A 27,180-nucleotide genomic window follows, 5' to 3' on the forward strand; every position below is an offset into this window, starting at 1 on the left:
GGCTGGACAGGCTTCGAGGGTCCTCGCCCAGGCCTCAATTTACTCCTTCTGGGCAAAGGGCGTGTGCTCCTATTTAAATCTTCCAAAACTTCCAGTAACACCCGCCTTGTACTAACGCAGACACCAAAGATACAACCTCCTTTATAACCTTCATGGATAGTGGAAAACTACGTCCCTCCCGCCCCCTCGCAATCCTGCCCATAGGAGCCTGGCTAACCTGGCGCTGGTAACGGGCTCACAGGGGGTTAACAGGAGTTGGCGATGAGTGGAGAGGCGGAGACGCGCTCCCATTGGTGCAAAGTTATCCAGGGGCGTGGCCTGCGAGTCTCTGCACCCCACCCCCTTTCCCGCACCCCCTCTTCTCCACTCTGTACCTTTCTTGCGGCCACGGCGAAGTGGGCCGGGCCGAACCAGACCAGACTGGACCGCGGGGCGATGCGGCTGCTGCCCCTGCTGCAGACTGTCCTCTGGGCCGCGCTCCTCGGCTCCCCTCTTCAAGGGGGCTCCGGCCTCCGTCACGACTTCTACTGGAACTCCAGTAACCCCAGGTAGCCGGGCCGAACCCAGCCTTCGGCCAGCCGGGCCCGTGCGCTCCAGGGCTGGGTGCGCGCTCCTCCGGCGCTCGATCCGCGCGCAGCGCAGCGCCGCCGGCACCCGGCCGCGCGCCGGGGCTCCTTTGTTTGAGTCGACAGGGGAGGGGGGAGGGGCGAGGCGTGCCCCGGGTCTCCCCCGACCCGCACGTGTTGGGGGACGCGCAGAGGACCCCAGCCCCAAGGACGGTAGGTAGGGTCTTGGAGCCGGACTGAGGGGCCTTGGCCTGTACTCCGAGCCCCGCCCCCTTCGCTTCTCTTCTGGTGACCCCCCCCCAGCTTCCCTCCAGCCTGAGCTGGGGCCGGTGGACTCGAGGGCGAGAAAGGGGGCTTTACTCTTGTGAAAGAGCGTGGGCTACTCTCCTGCTCGCTTGGCCTTCCTCTGGCGCTCACTCGTTCCTGATCTCTCATTTGGCATCTCTGCTTTCATCTGGTTATTATCTTCTAATTCTCTCCAGTCTGGCCCTGCCCTTCCAGCCGAATCACCTTTGGGCTAGTCGTTTGAGCTCCTTATCTCCACCCCCTCCCCAATTACCCCTGCCTCTCTTTGCTTTCTCCACCTACTAGAGACAATCTGTGACTCTGGCCACTTACTTACTAACATGTATTAAGAGCATACTGTGGACCCTTGCTAGGGTGCTAGGGATTAGAAGGATGAGCAGACCTAGACTCTGTCCTCCCAGAGCCCAAAGACCCCCTGGGGAGGGCAGGAGGCAAGACAGGTCATTACAATACCAATACCATCGGAGAAGAGCTGTTGTCTCCTAGCCTAGAATTCCTCCCTCGCTGCTCCAGACCAGTGTCTCTGAATCAGTTGGAGGACTTGTTAAAAATTCAGGTTCCTAGAACTCAACTCAGGTTTCTGGTTCATTCACTCAATTCACAAATATTTTTGAGCTCTGTCCTTGTGCAGGACACTTTTCCAGGCACTGAGGATTTGGTGGAAGAAAACATACGAAGGCCTGGCTTATTCTGTTCTAGTAGGTCTGAGCTGAGCCCAGAAATCTGCATTTCTAATCAACACTCCTGATACTGGTGGTCCCTGGACCACCCATTGAGGGACAGTTGGAGGCCTTTCCTAAGTCAGGCTAGGTTATATGTGTCTGTGTGGTAGGGAGGGGGTGTGGTTCATGCTGTATTTGATGTTGTGGGGGGCAGTCTGTCCCAGTCCTTCCTACCTGTACTGGCTCCCCCAGGTGGCTCCCAAGAGGTGAAGGGAGTCCTGAGGAGGCTGAAGATTGTGTGATATGTGAAGGGGGCTCCCCTCCATGTCTGGTACTTCCTTGCCCTGCCAAAAAAAAAGGGGGAGGCACCCACCATCTACTCTCTCATTGGCATTCTTTTCAGTATTGGATTCAGTCTCCCTCTCTGTGCATCTTTTAAGGAGGATACTGCTCCCACTCTCCAACTCTGCATCTGTGACTGCCCTATGGGCCCAGATCTCTACCCCTTGCCTCTGCTCCAGCTCCTTCACAGCAGCCATCCACCTAACATTTTATCAAGCACAGGTGCTGTGCCAAGCCCTGGTTGGGCAGTGGGGCTAGAGAGATAGGTGGCAGCTCCAACACAAACGGCAGGGTGTGGTGAGAAGCCTTCTCACATGTGAGGCACGTGGTTATGAGTATTGCAGTCTCTTAACCTCTCTGAACCTGTGAATCTGTCGCCTCATCTATTTCTTGCACTCTCTTTGTCTCTCAAGAGTTGTCAGTCTGGACAACTCAAGCCTTGCTGAGCTGTTCCCTCTCCAGAGGGCAGGAGAGAGGCTGGCAGAGACCCTTGGAAGGGGGTATTTCTGACCCTGTGCCCCAAGTGTGCCCTGCCACGGCTCCCTCAGCTCACGCCTACCTTGTGCCCTGCAGGCTGCTTCGAGGAGACGCTGTGGTGGAGCTGGGCCTTAACGACTACCTAGACATCTTCTGCCCACATTATGAGGGCCCAGGGCCCCCTGAGGGCCCTGAGACTTTCGCTTTGTACATGGTGGACTGGTCAGGCTATGAGGCCTGCCAGGCACAGGGGCCTGGTGCCTTCAAGCGCTGGGAGTGCTCCCTGCCCTTCGCTCCCTTTGGTCCTGTTAAATTCTCAGAGAAGATTCAGCGCTTCACACCCTTCTCCCTTGGCTTCGAGTTTTTGCCTGGAGAGACCTACTACTACATCTGTGAGTGAGGAAGGGGACACTGGCTGCCTCTTGGGGGAGGTGGGGAGAGGAATGGGGGTGCCTGGCTTTGCCACCAGTCCAGGCAGAGAGCCTAAGGGAAGAATGGAACTGGGAATGAAGACCATACCTGGAAGAGGGGAGGGGCTGTGGTCAGAGAGGGGGGCTGGAGGGGCCCCGAGTCCAGGACTGAGGAGGGGGCATCTAGACTGAGTCTATAGAGAGGAGGGGGAAGAAGAGCTAGGAAAGGGGATGAGGAGTAGCCGTGGATGGGGACTGGCACCTGGATGGAGCCCAAAAGAAAGGAAAAGCTTTCCAGGGAACTGAAGAGAAGAGAAGCTGGGAGGGTCTGAAACAGGGTCTGCAAAACAGCCTTGCTAACTTTTTCCTCCCACCAACCAGCGGTGCCCACTCCCGGGAGTCCTGGCCAGTGTTTGAGGCTCCAGGTGTCTGTCTGCTGCAAGGAGAGCAGTAAGTGGGTTGGGGCATGGGGAGCAACCCTTCTGGCTAGGGTCCCTCTTGGGAATGAGGGAAGGTGTGGGGAGAACCTGGGAGCATCAGACTTAGAGGGGTTCAGGCAGGGCTGTAAACTCTGGCCTCTTCTCCCCCCTGAGCCTGTGGGAGCTTCCACTGCAGCCTGTGTGCTGGGCCAACAGAATGACATCTCCAGGGGCAAGGCCTTGGAAAGCTTTAGCTGAACTGGTGGTCTGTATTGGCAATTTGGGGGAGACTTGGAAGGTGGGGTTTAGAGAGGACAAGATGCAGGTTATGGGAAGGGAGTGGCTGATTTGAGAGACCCTGGAGGACAGGATGGGAGTGAACAGCTAATGGGGAGAGCAAAGCAGCCTGCTGGAATGGAGGACACATTGGTGCTCCCCTCCCCCTCACAGAGTCTGAGTCAGCTCATCCTGTTGGGAGCCCTGGAGAGAGTGGCACATCGGGGTGGCAAGGTGGGGGCGCTCCCAGCCCCCTCTGTCTCTTGCTGCTGCTGCTGCTCCCAATTCTTCGTCTCCTTCGAGTTCTCTGAGCCAAGCGGACCCTTCCTGCCACCCCAGGAGCCAGAGCCCTCCAAAGACTCCCTGGAGGAGGAGCCCCTGCCACCTGAGCTGGGAGTGCCACGCCAGACAGGATGGAGCAGTGATGAGGAAAGTCAGAGGGTCTGAGGTGACCCTTGCAGGTGCTGGCCCCTCATCCCAGGCTGAAAAGGAAACTACAGGGGAGCTGCAGACAACCCTGGGCATCTGGAACCAAGGCAACATAACACAGGGTATCCAACAGCTGCTTTGATGGCCTTAACCCATCTCCCAGGAAGACTGGAATTTGGTGAAATTGAATCCTTGAGCCTGCTGGGGGCCAAGACTGAAGAGCTGGGGCAGGTGGATTGAAGGACCAGGGCAAGGAAGCAGCCCAGGCCTGCCATCTGTGCCCAGTGCCCTGTGGGCCTCTTCCCTAGGGCAGTACCTTTCCCTTCCAGGGGGTCACTCGTCTTCTGTGAAGACAGACTTGCCATAAGGCTGAATTTCATACCAATTTGTATTTTTATAAGTGTCTGGACCAAACCCTCAATAAACTACCCATCTTTTTTGTTGCTCTCCTCAACCTACTGCCCTCTGGCTCCTTCCTTGACACAAGGACTCCCTTCGGCCTCTGCTCTCAGCTTGGCTTGGCCTGACCTCCATGCCAGCTGTGCCCAGGCCATCCATGCCAGGGCTCAGTAGGCACCTCTCTGGGCAGTGTGGAGTGGGTGCCAGCAGCAGCTGTGGAGCTTGGCACTCTCTCCCACCTCCCTAGCTGGTTTCCTGTGCTGAGGAGGGGGAGATGCTCCTGACAGCCCACCTACTTGGGGCACTGCCCAAACTGTGGTAGCACCAGGCAGGGGTACTATGAAGACAGCACCCTTGGGTTTCAGGACGCTTGGATCCCTGAGAGCTGAGCGTCTCTCTCCCTCCCAAGGGCAGTCTGGGCGGTGCCTGGCCTAGAACTGGGAAGGTGGGGTCAGATCAAAGCTTCCTTCCCCAGCGGCCTCTTTGTTCTTAGCTTTTATAAGGAGGGAGGAGGTGGGCTAAGGAGGGAGGGCCCCCTTCGCTCTCAGCCCCACACCGTCTCTCCCACCTCCTACAAGGCTATGATCCCCCCAAACCCAACCGGGGAACTCTTTCTGAATGATGTCCTGGGTGAAGCCAGGGGAAAGGGTGCCCCTTCCCCCGAAGCTGTGCTCTGCCGCCCCTGTGCCCCACAGCCTCCACAGGCATAGTGCCCGCCCGCCTGGCGCGGAGCCCGCGATCAATAGGTGGATGTTGTGCTCATTAGCTCCGCGGCTGCGGCAGCGAGAGGCAGAGTGTGAACATGGGGGTGGGGGTGGGGGTGGGGATGCTGGGGGGCCCGGAGACTGACAGGTCGAAACGCCGGGGATTGCGAACCCCTCCCCCACCCCCTTGAGTGCCTAGGTCGGACCCCGGTCCCCCTCGGTTAATTCCATTGCTCCGGCTGAGGCCTGGGGTGGAGGGCGGCGGCGCGGGCGGAGCGGACCCGGGTCGACCCCTCCCCCCATTTGCGGCCACTTTCAGAAAATGCCACGTCTGTAGGTGCAGCGCAGGCGTGTGTCAGGGTCCTCACCCCAAACGCTCGTGGAGGGGCTGGAGTGCGGAGGACGTGGAATCTGAGCTGAAGGCTCAGTCATTTTGGTCCTGGGTTCGAGTTCCATCTCCACTGTCATCCAGAACTTACGTCGCCATGGACTCCGACTACTGCTACCTCCACTCCTACCCAATGAACCCACAGGCGGGGCAGGCCGGGGGCGACTGGATAGTAGCCCCTGCCCTGCACTGAGAACTGGGGGGGGGGGTCTCACTCTGCTTCCGACTGTCCCAGACGCCCGCTCTTGGCCCACCAAGCCTGATAAGAACGGCGCGAGAAAGAGACTTGTGCCCAGCGGGCTGTGCCCGCGCTCCTGCGCGCCCTCCTCTCAGTCGCACACTTGACACAGACACACGCCCTCGCCGGCCGCCCGGCTCCCCGCAGGTGCGAGGGCGGACACCTCCGAGGCTGCGCGCTTGGGGGGGTGGAGTCGCCAACTCAGGCCAGCGGGCCGCAGGCCTCCAGCGCAGCCAGCCCTCCCGACGCTCACTTTCCGCTCAGCCGGGGCCCTGATTCACTCCCGGGCAGGTCCCCGTGGAAAACGAGAGCTAAGTCTGCTCCAGGGGCTCAGACCGGCTGAAGGCTCTGGAACAGGGCCCTACCTACCCATGAGAAGTCCTCCAGGCGTGTTCCGGGGCGCGGTTCCAAGAGGCTTGGGCAGCTCTGCAAGTTTTGGGGCGTCACCGATCTCCCCTAAACTCAGCGGCGCTAGACGGCCGAGGGTGAGGCCCTCAATTTGCTGGGCCTGCCCTAGTCTCTCCCAAACAGAAGCGAAAACTCCACTCATCTTTGCCTCACTCTCCCCGTCCGGAGAGCCTGAGAGCCAGAGTCTCTGCAACCGGATCCTGCTCCACACTTTCCAGGGTTGCAATTCTCCCTCTTTCCCTAGAGTCTAAACCCTGAAGTTTTGGTCTTTTTGTGACCATTCTTTTTCTTCTCTTTTATTAATTCCTTCCTTCCTTTCCTTACTCATTCATTCGGCAAATTGTGAGCTCCCAGCACGCCCTGCTTTCAGTCGGCCACGAGGGCTGTGGTCGTCGGGGGATCCCCAGCCGTGACGCAGCTGGAGAGGGCCGCCATGGCTTCCAAATGACCAATAAAATTCGGGGACCTGGGGCATGAAGTCATCAGCGATGACGCCCATTGGTTCAGGCCTGGACGTGGGCGGGTCCCCATAGCAACCGACGGCGCGTCCGAGCGCAACCTGGAGAGTGGTTGGTAATCGAGTTCCAGTAGCAGCTTGGGTGGTGCTTGGGTTGGGGCGGGGAGGCTGGGGTGGAGCTCAGCTTCCCCAATCCTGCAGCCCTCGCCCAACCAAACTCTTACCTTCCTTGAGATCCTTTTTCTCACTCAAAGTAATGGTCAGTGCCACTTAAGCCAGGAAGGTGAGGAGGGGGTACTGGCAACAGCGTTGGGGTCCTGGGTGCAGAGCTGCTGCCACCGGGGATGTTAATTTGGAGATCCTCGTGTTCATCTGCATATCGTCTGCATCTCATTTGCATTCTCTGCATTTAAGGTCAAATTGGTCAGACATCTCCAAGTCAGGAGCCCCGTGGCTGTATATCCCTGTCGCTATCTGTATCCCAAATCTATCCCTTAGTGTAATCCCTCAGTTGTCCAGTTCCTTACCCCACCCCTCTTCCCAGCCTCCAGCAAAGTGGGAGGGGCACCGCCCAGCTAAAGGAGAAAGGACAAGAAGTCTGACTCCCCCTCTGAATGTTTGGTGACAGATGGGGAGCACTGGTCTGTACTGCCTAGAGACTAAATTGGCAAAACAAATGGTGGGAGGAGGTGCCCCCGGCTGGGTTGAGGATCTCCAGGGCCAAATCATGCACACACCTGGCAGGGTGCTGGAACGGGGGATGCCTGCTTCCAGCCAGGGGCAGGCCTGCCCACCGGTCTGGTGCCAGGGCAGCTTCCTTCCTCCAATTAAACCCTAATGAGGTGTCATTAACCCTTGCCTTGCCTGCCAGCCCTCAGGCGGACCTCAAATTCGTGGTCTCACACTGAGTGCAGGGGAGAAAGAAGGGGCCTTAGAGGAAGCTGAGAGGCAGTAAGATCAGGGGACTAAGAGACAAGAAGGTGGGGCCAAGAAAAAAGAGAAGGTGGGGCCAGGGGCATGCGTAGCACACACTTGGTATCCTCTGTGTGCTTCTGAGGGGTTGGGGGGTCCCACTGTCTGGACACATTTATTCTTCTGTTCACCAATTCAACAATTATTTATTAAGCACCTCACCTACTCCTACTAACTAAATATCAAGCTGCATGCTAGACGCTGGGGATAACACTTGCATAAGACAAGATTTCTTCCCTTAGGAAATCTTCAGATTACTTGAGAAGACAAACTGGCCAACAAATAATTATAATGCCAAGTGCAAATCTATTGTAGAGCTATGTACAAAGTGCTATGATAACACAGGGAAATGGGCTGTCAGAGAAGGCTTGGGTTTTGAAGGGCAAAGTTTATGGTAGGGAGGGGACTTGTGTTTGACTCAGTGTGGGTCCGTGCTTAGCTGTGTTTTCAGGACTGCTGGTGCCTGCCCTCTCAGAGCTGTATGTTTTGCATCTGCGTATACATGTGTGAGTGTGTCTATGTGTTGTCTGGATCTCTCTGTGTCTGGAATCCCTTCTCCTGAACACACGCTGTGGTTTTATTACAGATCAATGTTTGCTGTGAAGCTCTTGCGAAGATTAGCCCGAACCTGCCCAGCCCAGGGGAGGGGAAGTGGAGAACCAATGTTGGCTCTTTGGGAAGGGGTGGGCAGGCACCATCTTCACTTCTGGGGGCCTAGACCCTTGGCTCTCCAAGTGGCAGAAGACTGGCCAGTCGAGGCAATGGGCTGAGCCCCAGGCTATGGTAGGGTGTGCCTAGGTCATAGTCCCTCTGCCCCTGGCTCCCCAGAGAAGCCATGGGGGTTACAGCCACCACTCCCCACTAAGATGTCAGGCCCCCTCCCCCAGCCTGTTTTGTCTTCTGAGGAGCAGGCCAGCTCAGACCTGTCTGCTGTTTTCTCCCAAAGGGAACGGATCCTTTCCAGGGGATGTGAGAGAGCTAGGAATGCTGGGGCCTACTGGGAGGCCCCAGGTCCTCCATCCTGGCCCTCTCTGGCTCTCTTCAGCCTGGATTCTCCCCACCCACTCTGGGGTACCATTTCTCTGGGTTTTGCCCAGACATAGCCATCTTTGCCAGGGAAGCCCTCGGCTGCTATAGGTGGAGGAGGGGGGTGCTAGAGCTCTGGCAGTGAGAATAGGCAGGGATGAGGGGTGAGAGGGAGGGCAAGGAGTCGTGATAGTCTCTATAGTCAGAGGCCTCTACCCCAATTCCTTCTGTCTCCTTGCAGCCACTTGCTAGAAAGCTATATTTTTGGCGGCAGGAGAGAGAAGAGAGTCTGTATCAAGGGAGAATTTCAGAGGTTAAGGACAGGCTCTGAGGTCTGAGGAAAAGGTCAAGGACCCCCTTTCCACACTGTCGAGGATGGGACTTGATTTTTGGCTGTAATTTCCCTTCTCCCTGATTCTATCTAATCTTTTCCCACCCATCCCTTCTCCCCAAGCCCTAGGCCACATCTCCCACTATGATGGCTATTTCAGAAGCTTGGAGATGGGGGAGAACAAATGGAAAACAAGAGTCTGGGGCTAGTCTAGGTGGGTGGACATCAAGAGATAACCTCGTCATAATAATGACAAGGAGGCCTCCATTAATCAGACACTCCGTAGGTCCTAAACACTGCGCTAAGTGCTTCCCAGACATGAATCTTAATCCCCACAACAACCAACTCCTCCAGGTAGAGTATGATTAGGCCCCACTTTACAGTCTCAGAGGAGTGAAGTGACTAGCACAGCCAGTGAGTGGTAGAACTGGAATTCGACCCCAAGCTCATCCTGTTAACTGCTAAGCCAGACTGCCTCCCTTTCGGCTTTTCTTTAAGCATACTCAGAGGAGTCACACACACCTCCAGTGTAACACCCCAGAGATGCCTCCCCGGTTCAGGCTTCTCAGCTTGCCAGGCTCATTAGAGGGATCAGGGCATGACTAGGATAAGAAGTTATTACACCCCAACCCCACCTACCAAGCCCTGCGCCCTCATTTCCTGTGTCCTGGACCACACATCTGGGCACTGTGTTTCCTACTGTCAGTCCCATGTGCAGTTCCATGTCAGCTCATGGACGTTAGAGTACTGCGCAGCCGTGCTGACACACACACATAGAAGTCCAAAGACCCATGCATTGTCCTCCTTGTTAGCACCCAGGTCTCCATGTTAGGACCACACCAACCACCTGCCTGCACTGGGTCACACACATGGGCCCTGTGCTAAGTGCCAAACCTGTGAATATTTTATGTCTGGGGCTGGTGGCTGCTTCTCCCACTCACACATATATCTGATCCTCCATTTCACAGGCTCCTTTTTATTTTTTTAATTATTTTTATTTATTTATTTGTTTTTGCTAATCCTCACCTGAGGATATTTTCCATTGATTTTTAGAGAGAGTGTAAGGGAGGGAGGGAGGGGGAGAGAGAGAGAAACACAGATGTGAGAGAGACACATTGATTGGTTGCCTCCCACAAGGCGCCATACCACCAAGGGCGGGGAACACACCTGCAACCCAGGTATGTGCCCTTGACCAGAAATCAAACCCACAACCCCTCGGTGTACAGCAGGCCAACACTCTAACCACTGAGCAACACTGACCAGGGCTCCTTGTTGTTTTTTTTAATGAATTATTTACTCACAGTCCACCTTCCCTCTTGGCCGCCCCCTCCCCCAGGCCCTAGCCTCCATGATTTATTGAACACAGCTCAGCTCCCTGATTGCTGCCCGATATCCTGGGAACAGTCTTGGGCCACTCAGGCTGTGTGGCCCAAGACTGTTCCCTCTGCCCCTGATCTGTTCAACTCCCTAATTCCTTGGCCTCAGGGGTAGAGGGGTGAGGCACCAAGCTCAGAGAGCTCTCAGGAGTCTGAGCTCACTCCCTCCTGGAGAGAACATGGCAGCCAGCAGTGTACAGGAAAGCCTGGGGGTCAGAAATGAAGGCAAAGCCTGCAGGAGAGAAGAAAGAGGCCTGAGACCCTAGAGAGAAAGAACCAGCTCACGGCAAGAAGCCCTGGCTCAGCAGAGGCCCTCACCCTTAGACACCAGTGTTTCAAACTATAGCTAGTGACCCATTAGGGGCAATGAAATCAAGAAATCAATTTTATGGATCTCAATCAGTCTTATATTTTATTTTTTTTAATCAATTTTTTTTGTTATTGATTTTAGAGAGAGGGAAAAGGAAAGGGAAAGAGAGAGAAACATTAATTGGCTGTCTCCTGCACACCCCCTACTGGAGTTCCAGCCCAAAACCCAGGCAACCTGGGCATGTGCCCTGACCGGGAGTCGAACCAGTGACTTTTCAGTGCATGGACGATGCTCAACCAACTGAGCCATACCAGCCAGGACCACATTTTAAAACAATTTTAGCCCTAGCCAGTTTTTCTCAGTGGTTAGAGCCATTGGCTCGCCCTAGGACTGAAGGTCTCAGGTTCAGTTCCGGTCAAGGTCACGTACCTTATTTGCAGGCTTGATCCCCGGCCCTGGCCAGGGTGAATGCAGGAGGCAACCAATCTATGCCTCTCTCTCACATCAATGTTTTTCTCTCTCTCTTTCTTCCTTCCACTCTCTCTGAAAAGCAATGGAAAAAATATCCTTGGCTGAGGATTAAAAAAAAAAATTTAAAGAACAGAACAGAAGAAAAATATCAGAGAGTTTCCTCTGCAGTAAAGGTAAGTATTATTTCATAAAAAGTATTGTTCCAGTCCTTTGTGAATGTGCATGTTTGTGTGTGTTTACTGTATTGCAAATGCAAAATACACATCTCACTGTTGATGAATCACAATCAGGAAAAATTTGAGTCATAGTTGTAAACAGAGGCCTAGACCCCATTGACAGAAGCCTGGATCCTTCCATGACCCAGATGCCACAGAAAGAGGCCTGCATCAGGTCAGGTCCCAGGCATGTAGACAGTGGCCCAGATCTTATACACAGAGAACCAATCCCTAGGGAAGCCCAGACCCCATGAGTAGAGGCTATAGACAGGCCTAGGCATTATAGCTGGAAGTACATGCCCTATAGTCGGAATTGACACATACAGCTGTGCAGTTTGTGCATGGCACAAGAAGCAACCTCAGGGGTGAGTCCAGGCTGACATTAGTCCAAGCTCCCTCACTAAGATGGGGGACGCATAGGGCCACCTTCTGCTGAAGGAAGTGGCACCTTTGTTTTTGCACATAGGCACCATTTGCCAAGAGATGCACTCTAAGGACTGGGTCTGCATAGAGGGGTGTTTTTTCTAATTCACACAAAAGAACAAGTCAGCAGCCAGCAGCTGATTTGGATAGAGGCCCAAATAGGCAAAGCACCAGAGCCTATAGATAGAGGCCTAGGTCCTACAGAGTATCCAAACCTGGAGTCTTAGACTCCATAGAGAGAGCTGCTTAAATCCTATCAAGAGGGCTCCAGATTCTAGAGAAAAGGGCTCAGTTATTATTGGAGGGTGGGTGTGGGGGTGCTGGTTTCTAAAGAGAAGGATCTGGGCCCTATAGAGAAGGGCCCACATCCATAAGTGGGATCCAGACTCTACAAACAGGGATTTAAAGCTTCTAAACTCAAATCTAAAATCCTAAACCAGCAAGCTCCCACTCCCTGTGAATATGGGTAGCCTCTCTGCCAACTGTGAGCCCCACAGAGAGCAGCCTCCCATGCAGAATAGGGAGTGTGGGTGGCAGGGAAGGGGCTGGGATCTGTGGCACCTGGAGCAGTCAGGTTAGCATCATTTGGGTGAAACAAATCTCCCTGGGGATGTGGAGTCTTGGGAGAGGGAGAGCTGTTTGCAAAGTCCCCCTTCCCACCCCAAGGGGCCTAATTTATTTTCTGGGTCCTGAGAAGGGAGAAGAGGTCTTCTGGGGTGGAGAGGAGCTGAGGGAGGGCAGAGCCTGCTCTTGCCTGGCAGCAGCTAGACACGGAGCCTGCTCTGGATGACACTGCCCTTCCCCCAGACCCAGCACCAGAGGTGGACTTGTGATCAGGATTTCTGTCCTGCCAAGGATAAGTAGATGAAGGGTGCCTGTATGTTCTCTCTCCTGCAATAAAGAAGAAAAGAACATTATGCCTGTTCCCCTGGGCACAGGTGGTTGGCTTGAGTTCTGAGAACCTGGTCTGAGACCTGATTCTCCTGGTCACTCAGTCTGAACCTCTCCAAAAGAGAAGAGATGAGGGGTGAACATCCCCTAGGTCTGGATTCTAGACCCTTTTGCTCAACTTCTACTTCCTAGGAAAAGAAAGGAGAGGAGAGCACAGAGCTATGTGTGTGTCAGAGGGTGTATGTAGGTGTGTATATGAATAGTTTGTGTGCATGTGTCTGGGTGTGTGCTCCTTTGTCTCTGTATCTAAGTGCCTGTGTTTCTACAGATCTCTAGTTGTCCGATATTACCTTTACCTGTGTGTGTGTGCACATGGGTGCGCAAGAGGTATCTATGTGTCTATATGTTGGTGTCAGCCTCTGGGTGTCTGGTTTTTCTCCCAAATGTGTGTGCGTAAAGTCTGTGCTTGGGTGTCACTGTAGGACATGACTGTGGTGAGAGCTGGAATACAGGGTGCTCTGCCCTCTGCCCTCTTGTCAATGTTGATGAGAGTAAGAGTGAGGACGCCACTGGGTGCACTTGGAGGGGGCCCTGCTAGAGTGTGAGGAATCTTTTGTACATGTCCCAGGAAAGCCTGGTTTGCTCTAGCTGACTCTCTCCTGGGTCCCTCCTCCACCTTGGGCCCTGGACTGCCAAAGGCCCTTCCAGCACCCAGTAGTGACATTCTTAGGGGCTGAGCTCTTCCACCCTACCCCCAAGAAAAATAAGCCTCATGCTCAGGTGGGGGCTTCAGGTCAACATCTGTCAGGACTTGATGCCAGGGCTTTTCCACACCCTCCAGAACTCCCCTCCCCCGCGACTCTTCATTCACATGGGAAAAGGGAGCAGAGAGCCAGACCATTCAAAAAGGAGGGGGGTCTAGCTCTACTGATTAAGAGGTCCTGGACCCCCAGCTTCTTTTCAAGTCTCCACCCCATCCCAGAAATAAATGTGCTTACTCGAGATGGAGATCCCTGTCTTGGCCTCCCTAATCCTCTTGGGAACTCCAGACTGGGGAGCAGAAAGCCTAAGACCGGCGGTAGCAAATTAAACCTTGGGGGAGAGGCGAGGAGTGCGCGGGTTGTTCCAGAGAGTGTAGCACGGGTCCAACCTCCCACGCGCCGCGCGCTCCAGGCCCGGACGGGGCGGGGCCTAGCAGGAGCGCGCCAAGGGCGGGGCTTCGGGAGCGCGCCCCGGAGGGCGGAGGGAAGGGCTGGGGGCGTGGCCTAAGGCTCCAGGGCGGTCGGCCGCGGCAGCAGGGAGCTGGGAAGCAAGAAGCCCGGAGCGCGGGGCTCAGTTGGGGGGCGGCGGCGGCGGCGGCTCGGGGGATGGCGGCGGCTCCGCTGCTGCTGCTGCTGCTGTTGCTGCTCGTGCCGGTGCCGCTGCTGCCGCTGCTGGCCCAGGGTCCCGGGGGGGCGCTGGGAAACCGGCATACGGTGTACTGGAACAGCTCCAACCAGCAGTGAGTCGGGGGGCCCAGGGAGCTCGTGCGTCCCGCATCAGTGAAGGGGAAGCTTGTGGGCCCGGGAAGTCCTGGGGGAACCTGAGGTGGGAGTCCTGGGGGCGCACAGCTGGGTGCTGGGAGGCGAGGGAGAGGGGCACACACTCCATGGGCGTCTGTGAAACTCGGGGGTGGGAGATGTCTGAAAGAGGCTGTTGAGGTATAGTAAGGAGGGCTTGGGCCGTTCAGAGGAGGCTGCTCAGGGACCCCCACCCACATTGGCTTTTCTCCACACCCGCCGCTGGAATAGCACACCCCATCCCACACTCCCTTTGGCTGGGCTGGGTTTGGGAGTACCAGCGTGCCGGGGGTAGGCCGTCTGTTCTTGGTGGGGGGCAGGGATGACCTGTTTTCAGTGGTGAAGGTTTCAAGGGGTTCTGTCTCGGACTCCTGCTTTTAAAAGTGGGGTCCAGAGCTAAGGAGGGAGTCCGTCTGAGCACCTCCTCAGAACGAAGGTGAAGGGGTTGCCCTGGTTGTGTGGATAAGCCTGGCTGGGTGAGCTGGGGCTGGGTCGCAGTCAGGGGGGCACAGGGGGTGCTGCTTGCTGAGGATGGGGACCTGGGGTAGTGGTGAAAAGGAAGCAGGGAGATGTCGGTTTGTCACACGCGCGCGCGCGCACACACGGGCTGGGGACGGCGTGTGGCTCTAAGTGTGTGCGGGCGTGCGCGGCTGTCAGTGTGCGTGTTTGTCTGAGTGTTTGATTTGTGTGTCTGCGTCGCGATCGTCTGAGGGTGGGAGCAGGCGACAGGTCGGGGAGGGGGCTGCGGTCGCTGCCCGCGTGGCCGGCCCCGTCTGGGCTCCGGTGGCTGTCGGCGCCGCCGCGGTCTGGGCGGGTGTCAGGGCCGCCCTGTGGCTTCCCGGGTGTGTGGCGCGGCGGCTGGGTGCCGGCTGCGGGACCAGGTTCTCATTCGGCTCAGTCTCTGCTGCCCTTGTCTTCCCCTCCCGGCCGAGCCGCTGTGTGGATCACCCCCGCCGTCTCCGTGTGTGTCTGTGTCGCGGGGGGGATCCCTGGGGACGCGGGGGGTCACTGTCACACCTGCCCAGGCGGCTGCGGCGGCACTGCCTCTGGCTCCCCACCCCGGGAGGCGACTCGGGAGCAATGGCGAGGCCCCAGGGGAGGGTACCGGGAGGGCCGGGCGGCTGCGACCCCCAACCTCCCGGGGGAGGGGCTGCCGCTCGCCTTTCAGCTCTTTGTTGTTTGGGGCTCCGCGCCTCCCCCTCTCTCCCTCCTCGCGCCCGGAGTGTCAGACTGGGGGTGGGGATGAGCCAACGACGCCCCCCTCTTGCTTCCCATGGAAACCTCTGGGTGGGGATGCGGCCCCTCCCCCTCGGAGTGGAACTCGGAGAACTCTGGGGGTGCTAGGGGCCTATTCCCCTGCTCTATCCAGCTTGTCCCCCTCCCCCAGACTCACACGTCCGCCCCCTGCCCCTCTAGAGTCTGGCGGAGAGTGAAGAGCTTCAGGTGAGGGGCCCGGGTTCCCCACCACCCTCGGGCATCCCCGGGTTCTTAGCGGAAGCCGGATCCGGAGGGGTGCGGGTATGGTCGGGGGGAGGGGAAAGGTGAGGGTGGGGGGTGTTGTTGATCAGGTTCCCCTCCCCCGCATACACCTGGGCGCAGGTGAAAGCCCGGGAAGGGATGGGGGGCCGGGGTTCCGGTAGCCTCCTTTCTGTCTTTCCCTCTCCCCGCAGGTCTGGACCGGCAGAGGTGGGAGGGGGTGCGCACCGGGCCGGGAGGACGCCGCCGCCCCCGCCTCGAATCCTCGGCCTTTGTTGCCGCTGCGCCCGGGCTCCCCGGCTCCCTCACTGCGGCAGCCGCGGCCCCATAAATCGTGAGAGCGACGTGCTCCGTAGCCGGGAGTGGAGAGGGCCAGGGAGCTGGGGGCGGGGCCGCGCCGAGCCACCGGCTCCCGCGCCCCTTCCCCAGTCACGTGAGCCGGCTGCTGGCTCCCACCCCCAGTCGCGCGCAGAGGGTCTCTGCCCCTTGGGGTCACGTGGAGAGGGTCTTGCGACCCCTCCTCCTGGGGGTCACGTGGGAGGGCTCCTGTGGGACACGTGCGGCCGCCTTCTTTGACAGACCGGGGGGCCGTGCCCTCCACCAGGTCGCGATCTCGCCCCCTGCCCCTACTCAGCCCGTCCGTTTGATCCCCTGGAATTGGGGAGACCTGTTCCCAATCCAGCCCAGAAACTGGGGCTGGGAGGACTAGCTTGGAGAGAGCCTGAGAGAGTGGGGTCTAGGAGTCCCCCGAGCCAGGAACTGAACTGGGGGAGGGCAAGCGGCCGATGGCCGAGTCTGCGCGCCCGGCCGGAGCCCCGTTCTCTCCAGTACTGAGCTGGTGTGTTGGTGTCCGCCCCTACTCAGGAGGCTTCAGGAACGTCTTTTTGTAGCTATCTTCTCCCTTCCTGTCTCTTTATCTCTCCCTTCCTGTCTCTTTCACTCATACATTCATTAACAAATATTTATTGAGGCTCTACTACGTCCACGTTGGTCTCTCTCCGTTTTCTCCCTGCCACGACCTGTGCCTGCGCCCTCTCCTTGCCGCTGGTAACCTTCTTATCTCGACGTCTCTGTCTCTGCCGTGCGTGGGCCCCTCTGGACCAGCCTCTGTCTCTGCCTTCCTCTAAGTCTTTCGGTTTTCACTCTCTTCCCCCTTTCTCTTGGTTTCTGGATCCCTCTCTTTCCCCGTGCCTCACTCCCTTTCCCGGATTTCTCGGTGGATCCGGTCCCTGCTCATCTCGCCTCTTGGTGTGCGTCTCGCTCCCACTCGGTTTCTGTGTCTCGCTTTCGGCGGGGCTCTCGCGCTTCTCCGCCGCTGCAGATCAATAAACCTTCGCCGCCACCGCCGCTGTCGCAGGGAGGAGGGGCAGGGATGTGTGGCGCGCGCGATTTCTCTTCCACCCGACGCCGGCCCCGTGAAGCTCCCGGCCGACCCCGCGGGGCGGAGTGGGGAGGCCCAGCGAGCCAGAGGGGTGCTGGGGTGTCAGCAGGCACCCGCCACCCTGCGAACGTCCCCGCCACCCACCCACCCCAGCCAGGCGCGCAGACCCCACGCTGTGCACACGTGGTCTGGCCTCGCCTGCAGGAGCGAGCTGCACGCGGCCGCGGGAGCGCGCGCTGGAGGGGAAGGGAGCCGGGTGCCGTGTCCACATCCCTCCTCCACTTCCTTAGCTCTGCATTCCCGCGTCTAGGGGTGGGGGCAGGGATTTAACAAGATCAGGGCCCCTTGAGGACCTTTCCCCTACTCCCTGACCGTTTAGATACCCCATGTGACTGCTCCTAATTGCCCGAGGGTGCGGGGAGGTTTGCTTGCTCCCGCTCTCCCGCGGCTCACACGCCGGGATCCAGCAGACGGGACAGTGAACGAGTGGAAGAGAGGGGTCGTAAAGTGCACTGGAGGCGGTGAGAGCCAGGAGAGACGACATAACGGGGTGAGGGGCCACCCCCTCCAGGTGGGGTGAGTCGACACTCGCCTTTCTTTGAGAGAAGTGGGAGGCTAATGGGGGATTGTGTGAGGAGGAATAGAGAAGTGTTTGAAGTGGCAGGTACCACCCAGTCCCCAGATCTCAGCTTATCCCACCCCCTGCCGGGGGTGGGTACAGCCTTGGAGGAGGGGTTAGCTGGGAGCTTAGCTGGCCTAGTGTCACCTCCTTTTTCACCGTCAAGACAGGAAGGATGACAGATTTAAAGAAAGCACCCAAGCCAAGCAGACACTCAGGTCTCCCAGCAGTGTGGCTGGGGATTCCTGGTACCCAGCCCTTCTGACCCAGCCCTTCTGACCCAGCCCTTCTGACCCCAGTCTGACAGATTCCAGCTGGGCACAGCCATTCCACAAGCAGGTCATTTTCTTCCACGTGCCCAGCTTTGGGGGCATTTCAGGGGCTGTTCCTGCGACCCAACCCTGGGGATAGGTAACAGATGGCTTCTCTATTTGTGGTTACCCAACAACCTTTCTATAAGGCTAGTCCCCACCCCATTGGGGAAACTGAGGTACCTAATAGGAATAGCTCTGGCTTTGGCTTACTCCCTGCTGGTATGAGATGTGTTGTAAGGAGAGCTGGAAAGCCACACACACACACACACACACACACACACACACACCAGAAAGGGCCACTTCAGAGGGATGGGCACCTGGGTGAGGCTCAAGGACAGAGGCCTCAGTGTGGCTATACAGCTGTTCCAGACCTGGCCCCCTACCACTAGTGCCTCCTCCTCAAAGCCTGTGGAGGAGGAACAGTAGACTCTGGGGTTGGAGACAGAGAGGCAAACCTGGGGTGGCAGCTGGGAGCCAGGCCTGGTCTAACCCGTTTTCCTGCTCCCAGTGCCCCAGGCCAGTACTCCTGCCCACCAGAGTGCCAGGGCCAGGGAGTGGCCTGAGTGACCCATCACTCCCGTGGGAACCGAGTGGGGCTAGTAGCATTCTTGATGACTCAAAGAAGCTGTGCCCATTCTTACTGGGGTGGCCAAGCGCACCATTGCTCACCTATCTGCCTTACTGCCAGGCTTGGAAGCGGATGTGTTGGGGAAAGGGTGGCACAGACAAGACCAAGGAAAGTGAGGAGGGATCCTCAAGGCCCTTCTCCATGCAGAGACCCCCAAACTCCTTTCCCTAATAGATCTAATTACTGTTTGTGGAACTGGGAGGTGCCTGGCAACCTGGGGAGCCAGTCCCACCCCTCAGGGAGTTCTCAGGGACCCCAGTGGTTTGACATTTTGCCGACTATCCCATGCCTTCCTGTGTCCACCGCTCTCCCTCTCGCTGCCAAGATGTGTGCATTCCTGCTGTAAGGAAATGAGGGGAAACTCCTGCCTCGTTCTCTGAATTTCTTTCTCCATTCGGGTGTTTCTCCCATGCCCACATCACTGAGTACCACCACCAACAGTGTTAAGCCAGCGCTCTGATGATGACTAATAGGGCAGGTGGGGATTACAAGGGACCCAGCACCTGCTTCTCTGCCCCATGGGAGGCTTGGGGAAGTAAGGGGAACAGCCATCTTGTCTGAGCACTGTGCCCACTGCTCTGCCTAGCATCTTTAAGGTGCAGTGGTGCCCAGGTTGAGGAGGGAGATGTATAGATACAAAAGTTTTGGCTGGGTGGTATCATGCCACATGGAGCCTTGATATTGAGTCCCTTAGCTCCCTGATATGTTGTGTCACATTGGGGACCTCATTGCCCATGGCCTCAGGGTGGAGGTCAGTGGGACTCAAGGTACAGAGACCAGTGATACTGTAGGGAACGCATGTACCAGTGTGTGTGTGTGTGTGTGTGTGTGTGTGTGTGTGTGTGTGTGTGTGTGAAAGCAGGGAGAGAGCTTGAGATTGCCGAGGTCAACCAATACAGGCATGCAAGTTCAGCACACATACAACAGAGCACTTCTATGTGTCTGCTGCCTATGAGTGGGTGGTGGACATATTTATGTTTGCGCCCTAGAACTATGCATGTATATGCATGAAGCCTCCATACATGCTTGTGTGAGGGCAGGTCCTATCCGACTGGCCTTGGCGTTGGGCTGGCAGCCGCAGGGAAGCATGCGGGGAGAGGCGATGAAGGGTGCTTATCTATCCGAAGGGATTCCTCCCCCTTTCACTCTTCCCTTCCCCGCCTCTACCCGCCCTGCCCCCCTCCCGCCGGGCTGGTGAATCTTGGGGGATGGACTGAGGAAATCCGGGCCTGGGTCTGGGAATCGCAGGGGCCTGCGCCGTTTCTGTGGTAACGAAAACCAGCGTTCGCTGCTTCCCTCCACCTTTCTCTCCGCCTCTTTTCCTCGGGGGCCGGCCGGGCTTCCCTGCGCCTTTCCTGCCCTCTGGTGGCCACTAGTGGGACAGAACAAGGAACGGGCCAGAAGTCTAGCGCGGGGACCGGCGGCGCTAGGGTACTGGGGACGCGCAGGGACTGAGGAGAGAGGATGCTCGGAAGAGCCGGGAAGCTCGAGGACCCCGGGGAAGGTGTGCGGGGCAGTGAGGCGGAGAGCGGGTTGGCGTGGGAGCTTCTTCTCTCTGACCCGCTGCCGGTCCCCCGCAGCCTGCGGCGAGAGGGCTACACCGTGCAGGTGAACGTGAACGACTACCTGGACATTTACTGCCCGCACTACAACAGCTCGGGGCCGGGCGGCGGGGCGGAGCAGTACGTGCTGTACATGGTGAGCCGAGCCGGCTACCGCGCCTGCAACGCCAGCCAGGGCTTCAAGCGCTGGGAGTGCAACCGGCCGCACGCGTCCCACAGCCCCATCAAGTTCTCGGAAAAGTTCCAGCGCTACAGCGCCTTCTCTCTGGGCTACGAGTTCCACGCCGGCCACGAGTACTACTACATCTGTGAGTGACAGCCCGGGCACGGGTCCGCAGGGCCGGGGCGGGCCAGCGCTGTCACCAGGTCCCTGTCGCTAGGAGCGGTGCCCCGATGCGGGGCGTGGGGACCGGGGACCTTGGGATTTCAGTTCACACAGGGTCGTAAGGCTGAGAGGTGTTTGAGGACGGCGTTCTGTTTGGGTCGCAGTCACTTTCTGTGACGAACATTCCGGGGTCGGTCCTTAGGGGTCGGAGTTTCTCGAGGTCTAGGAACCAAGGGGCTTCTGGGACGGACAGCTGAGCCCCGTGAACAGTGTCCAGAGGGCCCGGGAGCTACTGAGGGGGGACTGCCTGGGAGAGACAGCGGGGTGGAGGTGTGAGGAGGAGAGTTTCCGAGCGAGGGCGCAGGGTGCGAACCGAGAGGAAGCCACTCAGGCCCGTCTCCTCCGCAGCCACGCCCACCCACAACCTGCACTGGAAGTGTCTGAGGATGAAGGTGTTCGTCTGCTGCGCCTCCAGTGAGTAGAGTCGGCTCCCAGCCGCGACCCCATCCTCAGCTCCCCTGCTTTGGGGCTCCCCTGGCTCCCTGGGGGTGAGGGCGGAGGGCACAGGAGAGGGGAAATTGCTCCCCAGCTGTAGCAGGGGGAGGGGATCCTGGCCCTGACTCTCCCCTCCTCTTTCCCCACCCGCACCCTACCCCGCAGCATCGCATTCCGGGGAGAAGCCGGTCCCCACTCTCCCCCAGTTCACCATGGGCCCCAATGTGAAGATCAACGTGCTGGGTGAGTTCGCAGCGCCCTCTGGTGGCCACTGCTGGAACCGCAGTTCCCTCCCCGGTGCCTGCTCACCTCGCATGACTCCCCCCGGGACGCCGATCCCTCCTACCACCGTGGGTGGTCACGGCCCCGGCTCCCCTGCTGCTGCTGCCGCCGCCGCGTGCCCCAGCCCCGGCGCGTAGCCCAGCCCTCATCAGTCTGTCTCTTCATCTATCCACAGAAGACTTTGAGGGAGAGAACCCCCAGGTGCCCAAGCTTGAGAAGAGCATCAGCGGGACCAGTCCCAAGCGGGAACACCTGCCCCTGGCGGTGGGCATCGCCTTCTTCCTTATGATACTCTGGGCCTCCTAGCTCTGCTCCCTCCCTTGATGGGGGAGAGATGGGGCGGGGCGGGGGGACCCCCCAGAATGGGGAGACTTTGGCCTCTCCAAAGGAAGCCTAGCCCAGCGGCCTAGACCCCTCATCCAATGGCTGAAAGTGGGGTCTGCACCATACATCTGTGCCCGTCCCTTCTGCCCTCTCCCTTCACGTAGGTCACTGTAGTGGACCAGGCACAGGGACAGCCACAGGTCCCAGTGGCCTATGGCTTGGGTAATGTTTGGTACCAAACTGGGGGACCACAAAAGGCAGTGCTCAGGACTCCCTGACCCCTGGTACCTTTCTCTGACCCCTGGTGCCCTCCCCTTTTGTCCTTCCAGAGAGACAAATATGCCCCAAAGAGAGCAAGCTGAAGCGTGGGAGACACCCCATCCCTCTCTTCCAGGGGCAGAACACAGGGAGGGGACTAGATGGGCAAGGGGGTGGCATCACCCGCTGCCCCCTTGCCCTGTTTACAGCAATAAGCATGTCCTCCTCCCCCCACTCCCACTCCCAGGACTGTGGTTTGGATTGAATCCAAGTTTACAAGTAGACACCCCTGGGGGGGAGTGGGCAGTGGAAAAGGGTGACAAGGGGTGGGCATTGGGGTGCCAGGCAGGCATGTACAGACTCTATATCTCTATATATAATGTACAGACAGACAGAGTCCCTCCCCCTCCTTAACCCCCTGACCTTCCTTGACTTCCCCTCCCAACTCAGACCCCTTGCCCACCAGGCTAGGCCCCCCCTACAGGGGGAGCCCCTGGCCCCTCTTTTGTCTTCTGTGAAGACAAGACCTATGCAACGCACAGACACTTTTGGAGACCGTGAGACAACAATGCCCTTCCCCTCCAGCCCTGAGCCAGGACCCAGCTCCCAGGACCTTACCCTGTCCATCCTCTGTGGTCCCCACCCATCCTCCTGGGCCTTTTTCAAGTGCTTTGGCTGTGACTTTCATACTCTGCTCTTAGTCTAAAAAAATAAACTGGAGATAAAAATAACAGTGTGTGTGATTTCCAGGGGCCATGAGCCTTCTGTACACTAGTTAGACACCTCCCAAGGTCACAGGGCCTTTTGAGGAGAGGGTATTCTAGAGCCAAAGGGACAACTAAACATCTTGTTCTATAACTTGTCTACCTTAAGGAGGCAGCTCTGTGTGGAGGGAGCAACAAGGGCTTCCCAGCTGGGCCTGGATGACTGGGCAACTTTTCTAAGCCTCAAGTATTTCATCAGAAAATCTGGGTTATAGCCCTGGCTGGGTAGCTCGGTTAGAGCATGGTCCTGTTACACCAAGGTTTTGGGTTCAATCCCGGTCAGGGTACATACAAGAATCAACAAATGAATGCATAAATAAGTGGAGCAACAAATCTATGTCTCTTTCTCTTTCCCTTCTTCCCTCTCTCTCAAAAAATCAATTTTAAGAAAAGAAACTCTGGGTTATAGTACACCTCTCTCAGAGTTAGTGCCAGGGCTAACTAACAGGAGTATAAGGCTCAATTAATGATGGATTTCTCCTTTTCTTTCCACTCCAGATTGTGAATCTATATGTGAAAAAATATATCTATCTATCTTTATTTTTACTCACCTGTAACTGAAATTTAACAGTCTCGTATGTACTTGAGCAACAAGCCACAATAGTTAACAGTGCCTGTGACTTCATAACCAACAGAAATCACAGGTGTTTTCAGACTGCATTATAGTTTTTCGAGATATCTCAAAATAGTGTTTACTCTCAACACGACTTTGAAAGGACCATAGTTATTAGATTTTCCTTGTTTTTACCATGTTAATAAAAAGCATATAAATTACTATGCCAAAAAAGTAAATGTTTTGATAACTCTGTTTCAATATAATTGGTTTCCTTTGTAATTTTATTTCTTTAAAACATTATGGCTAAAGGGCTGAGAGTTTGCTGGTGCTGGGGCCGCACATACTATAGCACCCTGCATCATCAGGTGAGTGAGAGGACAGAAGGGAAAGGGGGAAGAAACCCAAAGCTGCTTCTGAGGAGCTGTAGCCCTGTTCAGGCTGCGTGAGGTCAGGGTTGTACAGGTGGGCACTGAGTGGAGTGTGCTAATAGGGACCAACATCTACCAAGCCTTCGCTTGCCCAGTTGGCCCAAGGAGGGGGTGCCTTTGCCTCATTGCCAAGCTGTGCACCTTTAGGACTCCATCTCAACCAGGCCCTCTAATTGGCACTGTGTGAGCAAGCTGGGTCCTGCCCCTCCTGTGTGCCCGTGGCTCTTGCCAGCAACATTGTGGGAGTCCCTGGGCAGCATGAACTGTCTTCCCCCGCTCTGTACTCATGGGAAATGAAATTTCAGCTGTACCCTGGAGGTTGAGTAGGTTTCCCACTGGCAGAGCAGGGAGTGGGGGCAGGAGGACAGGTGGGGAAGGAACCAGGGACAGCCAGTGCACCAGTCTGAGGCTCCCTACCCTGAGACAAGACTGCAAAGGTAGGCTCAATCATCCAATCGATTGTGGAGTCAGTCTATATTATTGAGCACCTGCCAAGTGCCAGGCTCTACCCTGGGTACTGGGGATACAAAGACGACTGTTTCTATCCTCAAATAAGCTCATAATTTAGCATGTGTTGATAGGCGAAGAGGAATTAGTAACACACACATATATGACAATATAACCAGGGGTTACATGGTTAAATGCCAGGAAGCTGTGGGAACATGAGGAAAAAGCACAGTCTCACCTGAGGGCATAGGGTGGAGACTGCCAGGAGGAGGAGGTACACTTAGCTGGAGCCCTACAGGGCAGGATTTTGAGGGCCTTGGAGGCTGAGGAGTGTGGGTTTGTCCCATGAAGGAGCCATAGCAGTGGGCCTAGGCCACAGGCTACCTCAATCCCAGGGCCTTGTGGGACATGGTGTGGCTGGCTAAGATGGGAGGGCCTAGTAGTTTCAAAATCCAGGAATGAGAAGACTGGAAAAAGGCAGACATCTGGAGTCAGGAACTAGGGTCAGCCAGCTCCCATTTACTGAGCACCTATTATGTGCCAGGCACTGTGCCCAGTGCTCCATGTGCTTTGTGAGCATCGTGTCCCTGGGAGCCTTACTATCCCAATAGCACAAATGGGAAAACTGAGAGTCTAAGAGGCTCTGTCCCTTGACTAGGGCCACACATCTTGATAAGGCTGGCATTCAAAGTGAGTCTGACTGTCACCGTGCTTTGATCCCTGGAACCTGTACCAATACCTGGAACTCTTTACCACAAATCTTGATTGCCTCCTGTGACCCCTCCACCAAAGCTGCTCAGAGTTTTTGGAGAAACACAGCAAAGCATGGCAGATATGGATTAGGTGAACTGATCTGAATCCCATATTTTACAGATGGGAAAACAGGCTCAGGCAGAGCAAGCGATTTGCCCACCAACACTTAGATGTCCATGGTAGAGCCAGGACTGGAACTCAGGGTCATGACCCCCATCTTTTTTTTTTTTTTTTTTTTTTAATCATACTATGATGCATCTTCCCAGGAATCTAAGGCTGATATTTGAAACCTCTTAAACCACCACAAGCCGTGATTAAGAGAAGGCACCACTCACCTCAGGGATCCCTTCATTTGCCCTGAGGCTGGGGCTTCAGGGGGTTCTGCTGGGATCTCCCCTCAGACAAGGCTTAGATCCCAGAGCACTAAGGGGAGTGAGGTGAGGAATCAACATTTAGATGGACAGACTGGGGTGAAGGGTCAGCACTTAGATGGACAGATACCAGTGACACTGAGCCCTGGCACAGGGCCCCTCCCTTGTGACACCAAGATCTGTACAGCCCAGCATATCTTGGCCAAGGCAGAGGTGAGATGACACCAGTGGCAGGGCCTGAGGGTAGGGCATGTGGGAGGCTGAGGGGGGGTGGCAGGGCACGGCAGGGCCCCACAGTCCAGACTCAGTGCCTACTGACAATAGAACAGGGCAGGGTAGTATAGTCCAGAACAAAATAAGATAGCTTTGGATATGAGGCTCAGTGAACTATTGGGGGAGTGAGGCCAAGGGCAAACAGGACAAGGACAGGGAAGGGAAAGGCCAAGCTCAGCCACCTCCTTCCTACTGCCATATACCTAAACCCAGGGTGCCCTTAGAGTCCGCTGTTGCCAGATGGTATCCCAACATCTGGGCATTTTGTGGTTGTGCTGTCCCCATGCCAAAGCCCAGGGCTCTGAGGCAAGGGAAGTTCAGTGAGCTGTTCTCCAAAAGGGCCTCATGCCCACCCTGAACAGGGGCTTCTTCCTTCTTGTTGTGTCTCCTTCTGGCTGCCTCCACAAGGGCCTCATGCACACACTGGAATTTCCAGAGGCTTTTCACAAAGGCTCCCTCCCCTTGCTGCCCTCCCCAGGGTAAAAAACAATAGCAACAACAAATACTTGAGCACAGATTTTGGCTTGTCAGGTTCAGAACCAGCCCTCCTCTTTCAGGTGAGAGGTCGCTCTAGTCTTGCTGTGGGTAAGGGAAAGAAGCAGAGATATTTGCGTTTCAGGTTGGGTTCAAGCCTTGTCCCCTGGGTTGGGGTGTGGACCAAAAAAAGGGATTCTATAGAAAGTAACTCCACAGGGTGATCTGATCATAAATTTCTAACTGGACAGACCATGGTAGGTAGTCATGGCCCAGGCGTATAAATTCTTTTTCTTTTAATTAATTTTTTCTATCATATATAACTTCTTTAGTAAAAGGTTTATCTTTGCCTTAAGTAAGCCCTGTTCATTGTTCTTGTGTATCTAGGTTAACACTCCTTTGAAATAAGCCATAATCACCTTCAAGAGAGCAGATAATCTTGTTAACCATCCTGTAATCCAATTCCCACCTTGCTTTCTCCCACCTCCATGTAATCTTTCTCATGTTCCCTCCTTATTCTCGAATGCATAAAAGAAGCTTCAAAACTATTATTCTCTAGAGCATTTGAGATCTTGCTCCCTGGTGTATGTCCTCAGTTTGGCTCAAATGAACTCCTATAAAAATTCTCTACAGGTTTGGAGACTGGTCAAGATGGCAGTATAGGTAAATACAGTACTGGCCTCCTCCCACAACCACATCAAAATTACAACGAAACTACAAAACAATCATCATTCAGAACCACCTGAAATCTGGCTGAGTGGAAGTCCTACAACTAGGGAATTAAAGAAGAAGAAGCCACATCAAGGCTGAGTTGGCTCCTGCACAGCAGCTCTTCTACTATACTCGCAGCTGGTTCTCACAGCCAGTTGGCCTGGAGGTCAATCCCTCCCAGTGACAGCAACGACAATCAAGGCTCAACTACTACAGGACAGTACACACAGGGGCGCACTTGGAGTGCCCAGCTCAGGTGGCTGGGGAGGCTGAGCCACTGGGCCTTAAAGGACACCTACTACACAAGGCCATTCTACTAAGTCTGGGAGACATAGAAGCTCTACCTAATACATAGAAATAAACACAGGAAAGCAGCCAAAATGCAGAAACAAAGAAACATGTCACAAATGAAAGAACAGAAGAAATCCCCAGAAAAAGAATGACATGAAATGGAAGCAAGCAAACTACCAGATACAGAGTTCAGAACAATGGTTATAAGGATACTCAAGAAACTTAGTGAGAATTTCAAGAAACTTAGTGAGAATATAAACAACATAAAAAAGGACCAGTCAGAAATGAAGGATACACTAACTGAAATGAAGAATAATTTACAGGAAAACAATACCAAGAATCAAATCAGCAATTTAGAATATGGGAAAGCAAAAAGCACCTAAGAATAACAGC

The 27,180-nt window shown here is 55.9% G+C and overlaps 1 protein-coding gene across 6 annotated transcripts; it reads left to right on the top strand.

Annotated features, from left to right (window-relative positions):
* Window positions 1-309: 309 nt before the first annotated feature.
* On the top strand, window positions 310-27,180 carry LOC308549582 (ephrin-A3). Of its 6 annotated transcripts, XM_081122369.1 has the most exons (6): window positions 13,778-13,997; window positions 20,054-20,343; window positions 20,769-20,834; window positions 21,021-21,098; window positions 21,313-21,401; window positions 26,419-27,180. In XM_081122369.1, exons 1-6 carry the CDS (start codon window positions 13,864-13,866, stop codon window positions 26,446-26,448), a joined length of 687 nt encoding a protein of 228 aa, XP_080978495.1. In that variant the 5' UTR covers window positions 13,778-13,863; the 3' UTR covers window positions 26,449-27,180. The 6 variants fall into 6 exon arrangements, with proteins under 6 accessions (XP_080978497.1, XP_080978499.1, XP_080978496.1 ...); XM_081122373.1 differs by lacking the exons at window positions 13,778-13,997; window positions 26,419-27,180 and adding an exon at window positions 355-548 and having other exon boundaries at window positions 21,313-22,442; XM_081122368.1 differs by lacking the exon at window positions 26,419-27,180 and having other exon boundaries at window positions 13,757-13,997; window positions 21,313-23,295.

This window comes from Miniopterus schreibersii (assembly GCF_964146895.1).
Source record: "Miniopterus schreibersii genome assembly, chromosome: 19".
NCBI classification, from domain to species: Eukaryota; Metazoa; Chordata; class Mammalia; order Chiroptera; family Miniopteridae; genus Miniopterus; species Miniopterus schreibersii.

Coding starts and splice junctions, on each gene's coding strand:
- LOC308549582 (XM_081122368.1), top strand. CDS start 13,864: ATGGCGGCGGCTCCGCTGCTGCTGCTGCTGCTGTTGCTGCTCGTGCCG. Junction 13,998..20,053: donor TGGAACAGCTCCAACCAGCA/GTGAGTCGGGGG, acceptor GGTCCCCCGCAG/CCTGCGGCGAGAGGGCTACA. Junction 21,099..21,312: donor TGTGAAGATCAACGTGCTGG/GTGAGTTCGCAG, acceptor ATCTATCCACAG/AAGACTTTGAGGGAGAGAAC.